Genomic DNA, 12,220 nt, shown 5'->3' on the forward strand with positions numbered 1-12,220 from the left:
ACATTAGCCTTCCAAAACATAACATCTATGGCTTTGCGTTAACATTTACTGTGGCCCTTTAAAATTGCCACACCATTATAACAGTGCCTAATTTGCTAACTTGTCAATCTTGTGCTGATCAAACTCGTAAGCAGTGTTTGATTTACAAACATTAAATTGCTTAAGGAAATCCTTGGCTTGACGATTTAAGTGCTCAGGGGAGAATATAATGTAAAGAGATCTGGGTGTGCAGAGGGAGGGGGGATAGGTGGTCTGCTTAGGAGTCCGCTTCATGCGTATGCGGCTACAGACATGATGAGCCCAGCCAGCATGGGTAGCGGAAGGGTGGTCAGAGAGGCCCGGAGGAAGGGAGAGGAGCTCGGGGCGCACAGGTCAAACAGGCTCCCCTGGAAGCGGATCTTCCTGGAGTCCTCTCGGAGGGTCTCCCAGATGGGGCCCACCTCCTCCTGACAGTCTGACAGAGCCGTGAGGGCACACGTGTGGAAGGCTTCCCAGTGGCTGCATGGCAAACACAAGAAACAGGGATGAGCAGAGATAAGCTTTGAAACAGCAGAACATTCATTGTTATGCACACCATGTGATTGTGATTAGAATTCCACAGGTTGGTGTTGGATATAATGTTGAAATAGGTCAAGTAAGACTTTAATTGCCATATATTAAAGCACCATAGCAGGACACATACAACATGTGAATAATGACTTGATGGTTTGTGTATGGCATTGTAGATTGAATACACAGTGCTGTGCTTGCAATGAGCACAGAGCAACAATGATTTTTCTGATCTGGGTAATTACTGCTGCAGCCATAGTCATAAATTATTTAAAAGTCAAGCAACTCTGTGCATTCTTTCCTGTTCTCTACCCTGGAGATCTGCGGACATCTGTTCATTTGTTTTCAGTTGGCGTACACAATGCACAGCCTTAGAGGATTATAGAAAAAGGCCTATCGTCAAAGCATATATATCGAAAAATATATAGAAACCTTCCTATACAAAGGAATATCCTGGATGAGATTACTATATAGTATGACCTTTCTTTCAAACACTTATATTATTATATTATATATTTTTCTATTTATTGTCCTCTCCAATAGGCCTACCTGCACACCGCCTCAACTCCCCTCTCGCTGGTCACGTTCTCCTGGTAGTTGTCCATGCTCTCCCCCAGCTCCAGGACACAGTCCGAGAAGTCCTTGTATATCTTCTCACACCTCACATCGGTAGAGTCGACCGTCACAACGACGATGCACAGGGACACTACAAAGAAGACAGACAGCATAAGACAACCCTTGACAACGTGCACAACATTTCATTTGAATAATACATATGAGATCCATCAGAGTAAATACAATGTGCCGGAGGTTAGTGGTCAATATGTGTACCACCCTTTGGCCAATACGGGGCACGTTGTATCGTATTTAGTCCCTGTCTTAAATAGGGGGCTTGGCAGCATTTTTTTTTTAAATATTGAATATGGCAAGATCATGTTGTAATAACTATTTAAATCATAAACCGTTTAAAATTACTCTCTTTTAATTTGAACGCCATGTTCAGTGTGCTAAACATTACGTTGATGTTCGGTAACACATTGCATGGAGGGGTGTGCCCTGCCACATAGGCAATACTTCGCTCCGTAAAAAAACATGTTGAAGATACAAGAAAGGATATTCTTTGCTTTTCTGCGGAGACGCATATGGATGCATGCAGACTTTACATAATTCAACGTGTTTGCAGGTTTTGGTACAATATCAAATCATCTTGCATTTAAACATTTGGAGTATCAATGTTGGAAAATTGTATATAGCGAGATTAAATATAGGTTAGATAGGCACGCTTACCAAAGACAAGTGCTAGAAGTCCACAGATCTTCGTCGATATAAATCCCATATCCCATTTCAAGCCAAGCAAATAACACTTCGAGCCATAAGACAAGGGAGCCAATAAACTCGACCAAACATATAAATATTCCCCGCAAATCGCAATGTTGAGCAAATCAGATGGCCGTCATTTGCAATGGATTGTATATTCGTAAATAATTACAAGATGCTACGCAGGCCTATTTGGCGCGTCTGGCTGTGGCTGCACAGATGCTTCCGACAACAAGGATACCTGCATCTATCTGTGCATATTTCTACTCTCATCCTGGACTGCTCTTATACCTCTATAACCCCGACATGCTGCTGCCACCCCATGGTTTATTGTGGCTTGGAGTGAAACAGCGCCTCTGTGTTACATATGGGGTCGGCAGCTGTGCACTATCTAATCGAACTTGATAGAAAACAGAAATTCAGTTTGTTCGACGGTCGCATAGACCTATTAAAAAAAGGCTAAACAAGCCTACTTCTAAATCTTGAATGGCCATATACAGAACTTCCTGAAGCTTTATCTTAGGACAAAGTATGTTTAGTAAGCCATAAATATAACCATGAAGAGACCTCACTTGTTATTTGCCTTATTGTTATTTTATTCTTATATTAAATATCCTACCCTGTTCATAGGCCTCAAATGAAGAAGGAATAAGCAATTACTTCAGACAAACAACGATTTTGTTCAGCCCTTTATTTGTCCTGTGATGCAGTTTGACAACATGGCACACATTTTTTAACAAAAGCTTAAAATACTTAATACTTTTCAAAGCCTCATGAGAAATAGGCAAACAAAAACAAAAAATCTGTTTCCTGATAAGGCTTTGCTCTTATTTGTTGTACCTAGAAGAAATGAGTTGAACTGATGGAAATAAAATTAAACTGCATCCAAACCATTCAAGCTTAAACAGGAATGATGGAAAACCGACAACCAATACACAAATCCAATACCAATATCAAACCCATCACATACAGTAAATACTTGGAAGGCAGCTTGAATTATTTTCAAGCTTTTTTAAATATAGAAAAGAGATGTCTCTAACGACATTAAACCTCAACGCACACTTAATGCACGTACATCTGGTGTGTGCTATTTTTCAAATTAATGCAGTACAGACCATTGTTCACATCTTTTTTCAATATATGATCGTGAAGGTCCTGGTGATCTTTAAGGCCCAAACCCCTGGCAGGTGAAGGCAGCATTAGGACAGATGTAAAGGGTTTGCCAGTCATACTGCTGGGACGGGAAGCTGTGCACTCCACGGCTGCTGAGCAGTGGTTATTCAGAGTCAGTTACTGTGGCTGATGAAGAAATTGGCGTTGGAAGTCGCTCATGGCAGGGAATGAAAGCGGGAAACTATTGATCGGTCCCAGCTGCCCTCTTGGTTCGTTTCCGTGGCGATGTCTTCGGGGATGCTCTGTCTGTAACACAGGTGGTTTGTTTAGAATGATGCTGTGGCTTTTATTAAGATCAGATAAATCAATTCAAACAGAATGCTGTTGTATATTGTATGATTCCTTGTAGAGTGTGTCAACATGTAAAACGTACTCATGGCATCAAGGGTTTCCTTAGGGATCCAGCTGATGTCCACATCATTCATGTTGCCAGTGCCCTTCTCTATCTTCATCGTAATTCTCCTCTTCTGAAAATAGAAAAATATCATGCCTTGATAAATAAACACAGGGCAATGATTTTTTTTAGGGAAGAATATTAGATAAAGAGAAGATGCAACAACCCCCTTATTTGGGGCTTCTTGTATAATATTTAATCAAATTATTAATAAAAAGATGCCATCATTACAAGCAGTAGTCTACATTATAAGCTATTAACATATATACTAAGTATGAATGAGTTGAGAAAGTTGTTAAAACCCTTACCGTCCTAGAGTCAAGAACCTGGTACATGCCGAACAGCATGAGAGCCACCAGTCCAGTCAGGAAGATGTACATGAACATCCTGGAAGCAGAACAAAAACAAAGGTTCAGGCCCACTTTCTCATTCTGTTTGGCACGTGATCACTCAATACATATGCAACTCTTTGATTATAAAAGCAAGGACCAAAGCTGTTTCTTAAGGACTTATTTTCTCATGTCATTATTCAAATAATATAAAACTATTACTATAAAACATTACGTTTCTCCATCCAACCCCTCCTCTAACTCTGTGATGGTGACAGTCTGGTTATAGATGGCGGTCTGGAAGGCTTTGCCCTGGAGAACAATGATCAAAACGTCATTAGTTAATACATTACAGACAATAAGCTTGCTATTACTGGTAGTAATCCTGTATACTGGTAGTATACAACTGATGTCGTCAAATGCAACCACCAAAAATGTTTTTAGCTGTGAGTATACTGGCATTCTAAATTACTCATACAGACAGATTGGGACCAAAATCTGTTGACCTGATTTCTGCATTGAGATAGCTAACTACAATCAGCTAGCTGTGCTGTGCCAGGTTGCACAACAATCTGTAAACGAATGTCATCCAAAAGAGCTCATTCTTGCCATTGGTTGACTCAGACCAGGTGTCCAGATGGTAATATCCCACACCTTTCATATTGAATAATATTCTTAGTTTCGTAGAATTAAGCTAGAAGACTTTACAACTTCAGGCATAAATACTCGATTGCAAATAGATATCGTGGGTGAATCCTCACTCTTTGAAGCTTACAACCCTTTGTAGCAGATTGTAGTTTCGCTTCACCCCATCAAAAATATCCTGTCCCAGAGCAACCAACCACACTGTAGCTTTCTGAAACCTCCATGGGGAGACTTCTTACTTCTGTGTCCATGTAGTTGAGGAGAATAACCAGGCCAAAAGGCCGGCCAGCCATGGGTTGAGCTGGGATGAAGGAATATTCAAAGGAGGCCTGTTTCTGGGCCGGCACCACAGTGTTCAGCTGCAGCGCTGTGAACTGCACAACAGAGGAATACCACATAGTTCAATTAAACATGAGACATGAGACATAGAATAAACTAACTCATGCAATCAAGTTTAGAAAACTAGCTTTGAAATTTCATCCCATATGGCATGTAGTCGAACTAGGTTATATTTATTTAGGTTTATACGTTTGATTTTAAAATGTCTGGCCTGAAATATAAGTGAAAATTTTGAGGGTCTCTATAAATCTCTTAACCTATGCACCACAGCTGTGTTTCAACATACGTTCTGGATGTAAAACTGGAAGTCTTGGGGGTAGCGGAAGGAAGCCTCTAGGGACTGGACCGTGAACTCCTGGTTGCCCTTGTTCGTGAATCCCACCAGGAACTTCACGATTTCATCAGATGGGAACTCTGTATTGTCGGGACAGACATGGTACACACAACATGGTTCAGTGTCAATAAATGTATAACATATATTCGGTAACATACATTTTACAATCCTAGACAACTCACAGGCAACTCCTCCAACTCAAGTGCATGTGTGTTTCTGAAACACACATGCACTTCACTATGCATAGGTACGCGTGTAATGTTATACTTAGGAAGGAGGCCCATTAAAACAACGAACCCTCTCCAGTCACAAAGACGATGGTTGTGTCAGCGTCAGGATGGGAAGTAACATCAGCAGATTCAGAGTCTTCCTCTGCATCACTGTCCTGTTCCTTAAGGATAGAGTAGGACACTCATATAATGACCATTCAGAACTGGTATAAATTCAGGATGTGCAAATCACAATCAGACAGCTAAATGATCCAACACTAACACTATAAGTACTTAAAATGAACTCTAAAGATGTAACATAAAATCTGTGTGAAATCAGTTTGGCCAGAGACACATGATACCCAGAGGCCTATGTTTGAAGAACAATTATCTGTAACACTTTGATGGGTTCCTGTTTGAAACCTACCTGGTGTATTATTTGGTCTTCCTCGACAAGGACCTCTTCCTCCTCTTCCTCATCCTCCTCATCAACTGTGGCATCATGTCCAATGTCCTCAGCAGATTCCGACTCAGCAGAAACCTGGCCTGAATCATGGCCAAACCAACAACAACCAAAAACATTTGGTACTTGGCAACATTAATGTACACAAGTTGCATGGGTTTTAGGATTTATAACGATCTGTGTGAGTGCAATCATTGAATAGTTTGGAAAGCAGTGATGAATGAATTGAAGTGAGCAGCTACCATATGCTACACAAATTTACTTTCAGGGAAATTATAAACACTTACATATGAAGTGTACGCCTTGAACTGTCGCATAAATTGGTTGGTTGCACAGAATCTCTTAAACCAGATTCAATAGGCTACAAACTGTTTTAGGCCAAGTTTAAGATGGTCAGACAATATGCATTGCTGAAGGCTGTATACCAACTCGAAATGGTGGGCTGAAATGGAAGCAATGATGACAATTGATAATATTTGACGACGATAACCAAACTTCAAAACTCGATTTAAACTGTACGTGCAGGCAGGACAGCGAATCAAGATACTCCGTGATTTTTACCCCCACACATTTGGAACTATGGTGACGTGTCCCATATGCTTCGTCCAGTTAAGTGTAAAGCACAATAATCACTGGGATTATATATATATATATATATATATATATATATATATTGATTCCAAAAAGATTAAACTCTTACGAAAGGTTTCACTTAACAAAAAATTAAGTAAAAAGATAAATGCGGGGTAACATTCCCAAAGTTTTACAACACAAGTAAGTAGGTGGAGCATGGCTTTCATTTCATTTCTTAAGAATTGCGACACTCTGACTTTGATACAACTTCACATACAACTTAACTTCAACATGCTTATTGTAATTTTAATGACCACTCACTAAGGCCTTCTTCCTTTCTAAGGTCTGAATGGAAGTTTTGTGCCACGTCAATGTTACGCTCCCTGATAACTGAGTAGCAACCGAAGGACTGCAGTCGACTATTGTCGACTGTATACTATTGCATACCATTCCACATCTAAACAAAGTAAATTACTTACCGATGGATATTAATCCACATGGGAAGGCCAGGAGTAAAAGGAGAACGATTTTGGATCCGAAGTTGAACATTTTGTGTACTTTAATGTTGGGAGATTCTTCCACACCAACAGTCAGGGAAAGAGGGCACTCCAGAAAGGGGAGGGGATTGAACCTTTTATGACACGCCTATTCCGGGGCAGTTTCGTTCGTTTATGATTGTTTCTTTTTATTGTGTTTTTAAGATGCTTCGTATCGGAAGACACTCTACCTGTGATTAAGTGTGAATACGTATAAGCTCGTCTTATAAATGTTAATACAGAGAATGGAAGACAATTAATCATAATCACTATGGTTTGGATACGATCAATCATTTAAATCTATCAACTTATCTTGAATAATGTCAAAGCAGATGTATCCCCACAGTGTAGATAGAAAAACAGTTGGTGTGACAGAGTTGGATGGTAAGAGAGCAGCGATACATTGTATGTGGAAGAAGATCAGGAAACAAGATGGATGAATAGATAAATTACATATAGATTAATTACTGAAAACAAGTCATGGGAATAACTTCACATTTTACGGGTTTCCACCACTTTATAGGTCCATGGTTAGCACACTGCCAGCATGTTGTTTATCTTTGACGTCACCGTTTGAGCAGTCGATCGCTCGATTTGGTTTGGTATGCTGTTTGTCCGCTAGATGTCGCACTTATCCACCTAGTGTTTTTTTTTATTATTGTTTTGGGGCCGCAGTTGAAAGATTATAGCCAGGTATTCCAGGAACCAGACAAATCGAGCTCAAGTGTTTCACGGCCGATGTCAGTCTAGAATGATCAGCAGCACCATGCCTATAAGGTAATAGTTTAGTGGAGTCAGTATGCAGCTATAATTACTAGGGACGCTGGAGCCAGGTAAAAGGGCATGAAACTTCAAGCCTAGAGTTTAATTTAATTTAATTTAATTTAACCGATATTCCTCGCCGCCACGAGGTGTCAGTAATAGTTTATGATGGACACATTTTTCGCCACCGTCAAGTTGAAATAGGCGTACTGCATGATAAACTGTATATAGGCATTATCTATCTTATTTTATAAGATATATAATGCCTAGATAGATAATTACAGTTTATCTCCTTACATTTTAGCTTACCTTTATATTCCAACAATTGCTGACAAATATGCCTGAAAGCCGCAAGGAAGTAAATAATAGTGTAAGGCTTCATTTCTTCAGATCAGGAATAAAATATAATAATATCAGGTAAACCAGTAGACACTACGACATTTTCTAATAAGTTATCTTTCTCATTTTAAGATAATGTGGGTCCCTCCATTTGTAAATGTAATGTTATAGCTATTATACATATCCATATATATATAGAATGTTTTAGATATTTCTTTTCATTTCATCACAAAGTATATTGGTGACCAAATTGTAGTAAGTATTAATATGGCATTGTATTAAAAGGATTTTTTTTTTGTCACGGAATTAACTGCACTTTTACAAAAGGGAAAGTAGCAGTAAAACCGTGTTGTAATTTATAGTAGTTTATACTGTCCAGCTACTTATCTCATTAATAACCATGTGAAGTGATAAGGGTGTGAAGGCCAGGCTCAGCTGAAATAGGAACTCCATAAATTTTTATTAATTTAGTGACATCCGAAGAGTATCATGCTTGTCATTTGACAACATTTCATAGCTCTATATATATATATATATATTCTATTTGTATTAGGTAAATGCAAGAAGTTGTAGTTATTGTGGTTAAAATTGAACCAAAACATTAATCACAGGTATTAAGCGTTCACCTATCATTTTTTTACTTGATATTCTATATATTATTTTTAATTGAATGAGACTGATGATTTAGGGTTATTAAAATGTGTAGTAAAATAAGTAAATGAACACATTATAAACCAATTTGTGTTTTGTATATTAGTATTTTGACTGTTCTAATACTTATCGTAAAACAACACGTGTAGAACACTTATCTTAGCGATAGCCCTGTGTTAGTATAATTGTAAGGTTTATTGGATGTGGAAGAGTTGGGACAGGGGCCATGGTGGATTCCTATCAGCTATTGTCAGGCCCATCGGAGCAACTCAGGCATGGTCTGGATTAATTAATGTTAGGGTTGGTTATTCACACATATGTTTTAAGTGACCTGGATTGTTCCCTGCCCTTTATCTGTATTTATCTGTTTCAGTGGTTGCCATGCATTAAATATTTCTTATTGGCAATAGCCTAGGGAAACTGGAATAATATATTTCCATTATCCTTGATCCCGCCGTTTGATGATGGATTGTTAATAAATTAATAAATTATACCAAACAAAGGTATTGGAAAACTATTGTTCAGGATGATATTAAAATGATAAAATGATAACGACAATAAACCAGATGGCTATTCAAAAAGATATAATCAATTATATAATGATTAAGCATGTGATCGGTTGCACATTTTTTCCATTATTACTCCATTTAAAATAACATGAATCACATTTTTGAATAAATTAATAAAGTATACATTGAAAATAAAATATGCTTCCAATCCTAACACTGTTTCTCCTTAACATTATGTATTCCAATAATTATTGACTAATAGCAAGTTCAAGATGGTATAGGTCCTCCTAAGTGTGTAAAGCAGGTAAAACTACCCTTGACCCTAATCGTCCGAACAAATAAATACCACATCAGTCATACAGATATGTATGGCTTCCATGAATACTTGTGAACCATACATATATGGTTATCGACATTCCAACTCTGCAATCCACTGACCTATGTCATTCTGTCTTAAAGAATTCAAGAAATGTAGTGTCAGAGCCAATTAAAACATGTATTCAATACATCCTGCACCTCACACCAGCACACTAAACCTTGGAGTCATGTTCGTTGATGGGAGTCTTTTTCACCTCACTGTAAAAGTCAGTGGGCATATGAAAGAAGAGTTCATCGTCAAAGCAATCTTCGTCGGCGGGGGAAGCCAGGCAGGGCAACTTGAGTACAAAGCCAGTCACCACGCCTCCCACGGTGGCCGCTGCGATGGTGGAAAAGATGGCTGCCACCTGGTAGAGGGCTTGCTCCTCGGCGCTGCGCCCTAGACCAGCCTTCAGCCCCGGGATGAGCTGCCGCAGCGCCAGGAGCTTAGGATCTCCCTCGGGAGGCGAGCGGTGGGCGAATATCTCGTACATACTCGGCCCGTACGTTTCCTCGGTCGCCAGCAGGATGGCACAGATACCGGCTGTGCACGAGATGAGGCCCGTCAGCCCATGGAGGTTGTGGATCCCGCACTGGTCCTGGATCCGGAGGCGTTGGGCAAGAAACGGGGTGAGGTACCTGTATCCCAGGAAGCAGGCGGTGCAGCCCAGGACCCCCAGGGCATATGCTGCCGCAGGGGAGATCATCATGTCCACGGAGGCCCCCACAGTCACACCACCAGCCAAGGTCACGTTCTGGATGTCGGCCATGGTGAGCTTGCCCTTTTTATTGAACACGGCCGATAGAGCGAAGGCAGTCATAGTAGAGGAACTGAGCCCAATGAAGGTGTGGAGCACTGCTCTGTGCTGGTCGTCACCCTTCAAGGTCAGGGAGGAGTTGAACGAAGGCCAAAACACCCAGAGGAACAGCGTCCCCAGTACAGAGAGGATGTCTGAGTGGTAGCTGGTGAGCTCCTTCGAGTGTCCGTTGTTTAAATTGGGTCGGTACAGCACAAATGTCACTCCTAGGCCGAAGTAGCAGGCAAATAAGTGAATTACAATGGAGCCACCTGCATCATTGACCCTTATATACTTCAACACAGCCCACTCTGTCACAGAGAAGAAGGGGACCTCTAAGAAGGCCATCACCAGAAGCTGCACAGGACTGGTCTTTCCGAGCACAGCCCCGAATGAGATGAGTACAACTGCACACGCAAACTCTGCATTTATGAGGTTGATCACGGCGAGGTGAATCTTGCCGTCTTGGTAGAACTGGAAGTAGCCTTGCACCAGGATTGCCCATTGGATCGAAAAAGTGGCAGTGAGGAAGTTGAAGACCATTCCACTGAAGCCGTAGAAGCGTAGAAACGCCAGCAGACAGCCGAAGCCAACGAAGATCATCACCTGCACGTCGGCGAAGTAGGGATAGTCTCGGTAAAGAGAGTTGTCCATAGGTAAGGTCATGTTGTTCTGCATCTTAGCGTTGGCATTGTCATCGTACGTGACGAAGAAAGAGTAAAGCACCAGAAGTATGACTTCCAGCACCAACACCAACGCCGGCAGGCGCACTCTCAAGCTCGTCGACGATGGATTCATGTTGATGCACAATGAACAGCTGTGAGTCGTGTGGCTGTAGGGCTCTTTTATACTGCAATTCACCTTTAGATAAGAAGCTTTGACCTCTGGGTCAAAGCTTCACAGCTTCACATGACAGTGCACTGCAGCCCCACATGATTTTAAAAAGTGCTGATAAAGCTGATGAGACACAATTTATATCCTTTCATATGAATATTTTAATTGTAATATTAATATTAATTGAACAATTATAATAATTAAGAAAGACAAATATTTAACTAATTTTTTTAAATATAAGTAATTAAGATTTGAAAACAAATTTTGCTTCGATTTAAGACAGAGAGACATATTATATTTTACCCCTTAATACTTTAAGATTTAATTGCATTCTATTATTGTTGTTTTATGTTTTTTTTAGACCCATACCATTTGTTTTTTTTATCAGATGTTGTTGTTCTTTATGAACTACGTCCGCTGTAAAAAACAAACAAACATACACCACACATCAGGCTATATATCGTTTTATTAGCCATGGGTCATCATAAACAAATTGAAGAAAATATTCCATTAACTTTATGAAACCATTACAATAGCAGCGGACTATAACTGATTTATTCATTATTTTTTCAAAGGGTGTCTTGGAAAATGAACACGGATAGCATAAACAAGTAATAGAAATGATACCACTATCAGGTTTCTCCATGTCAAGATTGTCCCTTTTTAGAATCTCGCTTGTTGCTGTGCATTACTCTTTATTATCTATTATGTCCATTTGTCAACTGCTGGCTATTATCTCTAATACCTAGATATTAGAGATTATATCCAGCAGTTTACAACTTTTTTAGTGCACTGGACAGTGTATGCTTTCTGACACGTAACTCAACATACTTTGCACTGCACCTTATTAGAGATGAATGACCTCCTAACTATGGTGCCTTACCATTAAAGTCGCTCTTTACTTGCTGGGACCCTATGAACTTAGATATAGTAACTATAGTTTTGCGTAGACAAATATGTCGTTCAATGGGCTTTACTGAACATAGTAAAACGTACAAGCTCATACCCTTTTCCACACAAAGTGCTTGAATATTATACTTGCTGCACAATGAGATGGACTGATGTGGGATTGATTTATTCATGTTATAATTTTATTTGAATAATATAAAG

The 12,220-nt window shown here is 39.8% G+C and overlaps 3 protein-coding genes across 3 annotated transcripts; all 3 read right to left on the reverse strand.

The window, feature by feature from the left end:
* Positions 1–91: 91 nt before the first annotated feature.
* Positions 92–1,955, reverse strand: LOC307084117 (neuritin-like). Its single transcript, XM_079748339.1, has 3 exons — positions 1,837–1,955; positions 1,099–1,255; positions 92–498 (listed from the first exon to the last, which is right to left on the reverse strand). The coding sequence occupies exons 1-3, from the start codon at positions 1,883–1,885 to the stop codon at positions 270–272; spliced, it is 435 nt and encodes a 144-aa protein (XP_079604465.1). The 5' UTR covers positions 1,886–1,955; the 3' UTR covers positions 92–269.
* A 593-nt stretch (positions 1,956–2,548) lies between these two features.
* LOC307084011 (translocon-associated protein subunit alpha-like) lies at positions 2,549–6,930 on the reverse strand. Its single transcript, XM_079748121.1, has 9 exons — positions 6,805–6,930; positions 5,717–5,835; positions 5,378–5,471; positions 5,033–5,160; positions 4,647–4,781; positions 3,998–4,074; positions 3,742–3,820; positions 3,413–3,506; positions 2,549–3,285 (listed from the first exon to the last, which is right to left on the reverse strand). Exons 1-9 carry the CDS (start codon positions 6,872–6,874, stop codon positions 3,221–3,223), a joined length of 861 nt encoding a protein of 286 aa, XP_079604247.1. The 5' UTR covers positions 6,875–6,930; the 3' UTR covers positions 2,549–3,220.
* A 2,722-nt stretch (positions 6,931–9,652) lies between these two features.
* Positions 9,653–11,074, reverse strand: LOC307083671 (ammonium transporter Rh type B-like; the record flags this gene model as incomplete). The annotated part of the gene is made up of 1 exon (XM_079747623.1): positions 9,653–11,074. One exon carries the CDS (start codon positions 11,072–11,074, stop codon positions 9,653–9,655), a length of 1,422 nt encoding a protein of 473 aa, XP_079603749.1.
* Positions 11,075–12,220: the final 1,146 nt, after the last annotated feature.

Source organism: Pollachius pollachius (assembly GCF_949987615.1).
Source record: "Pollachius pollachius genome assembly, chromosome: 12".
NCBI classification, from domain to species: Eukaryota; Metazoa; Chordata; class Actinopteri; order Gadiformes; family Gadidae; genus Pollachius; species Pollachius pollachius.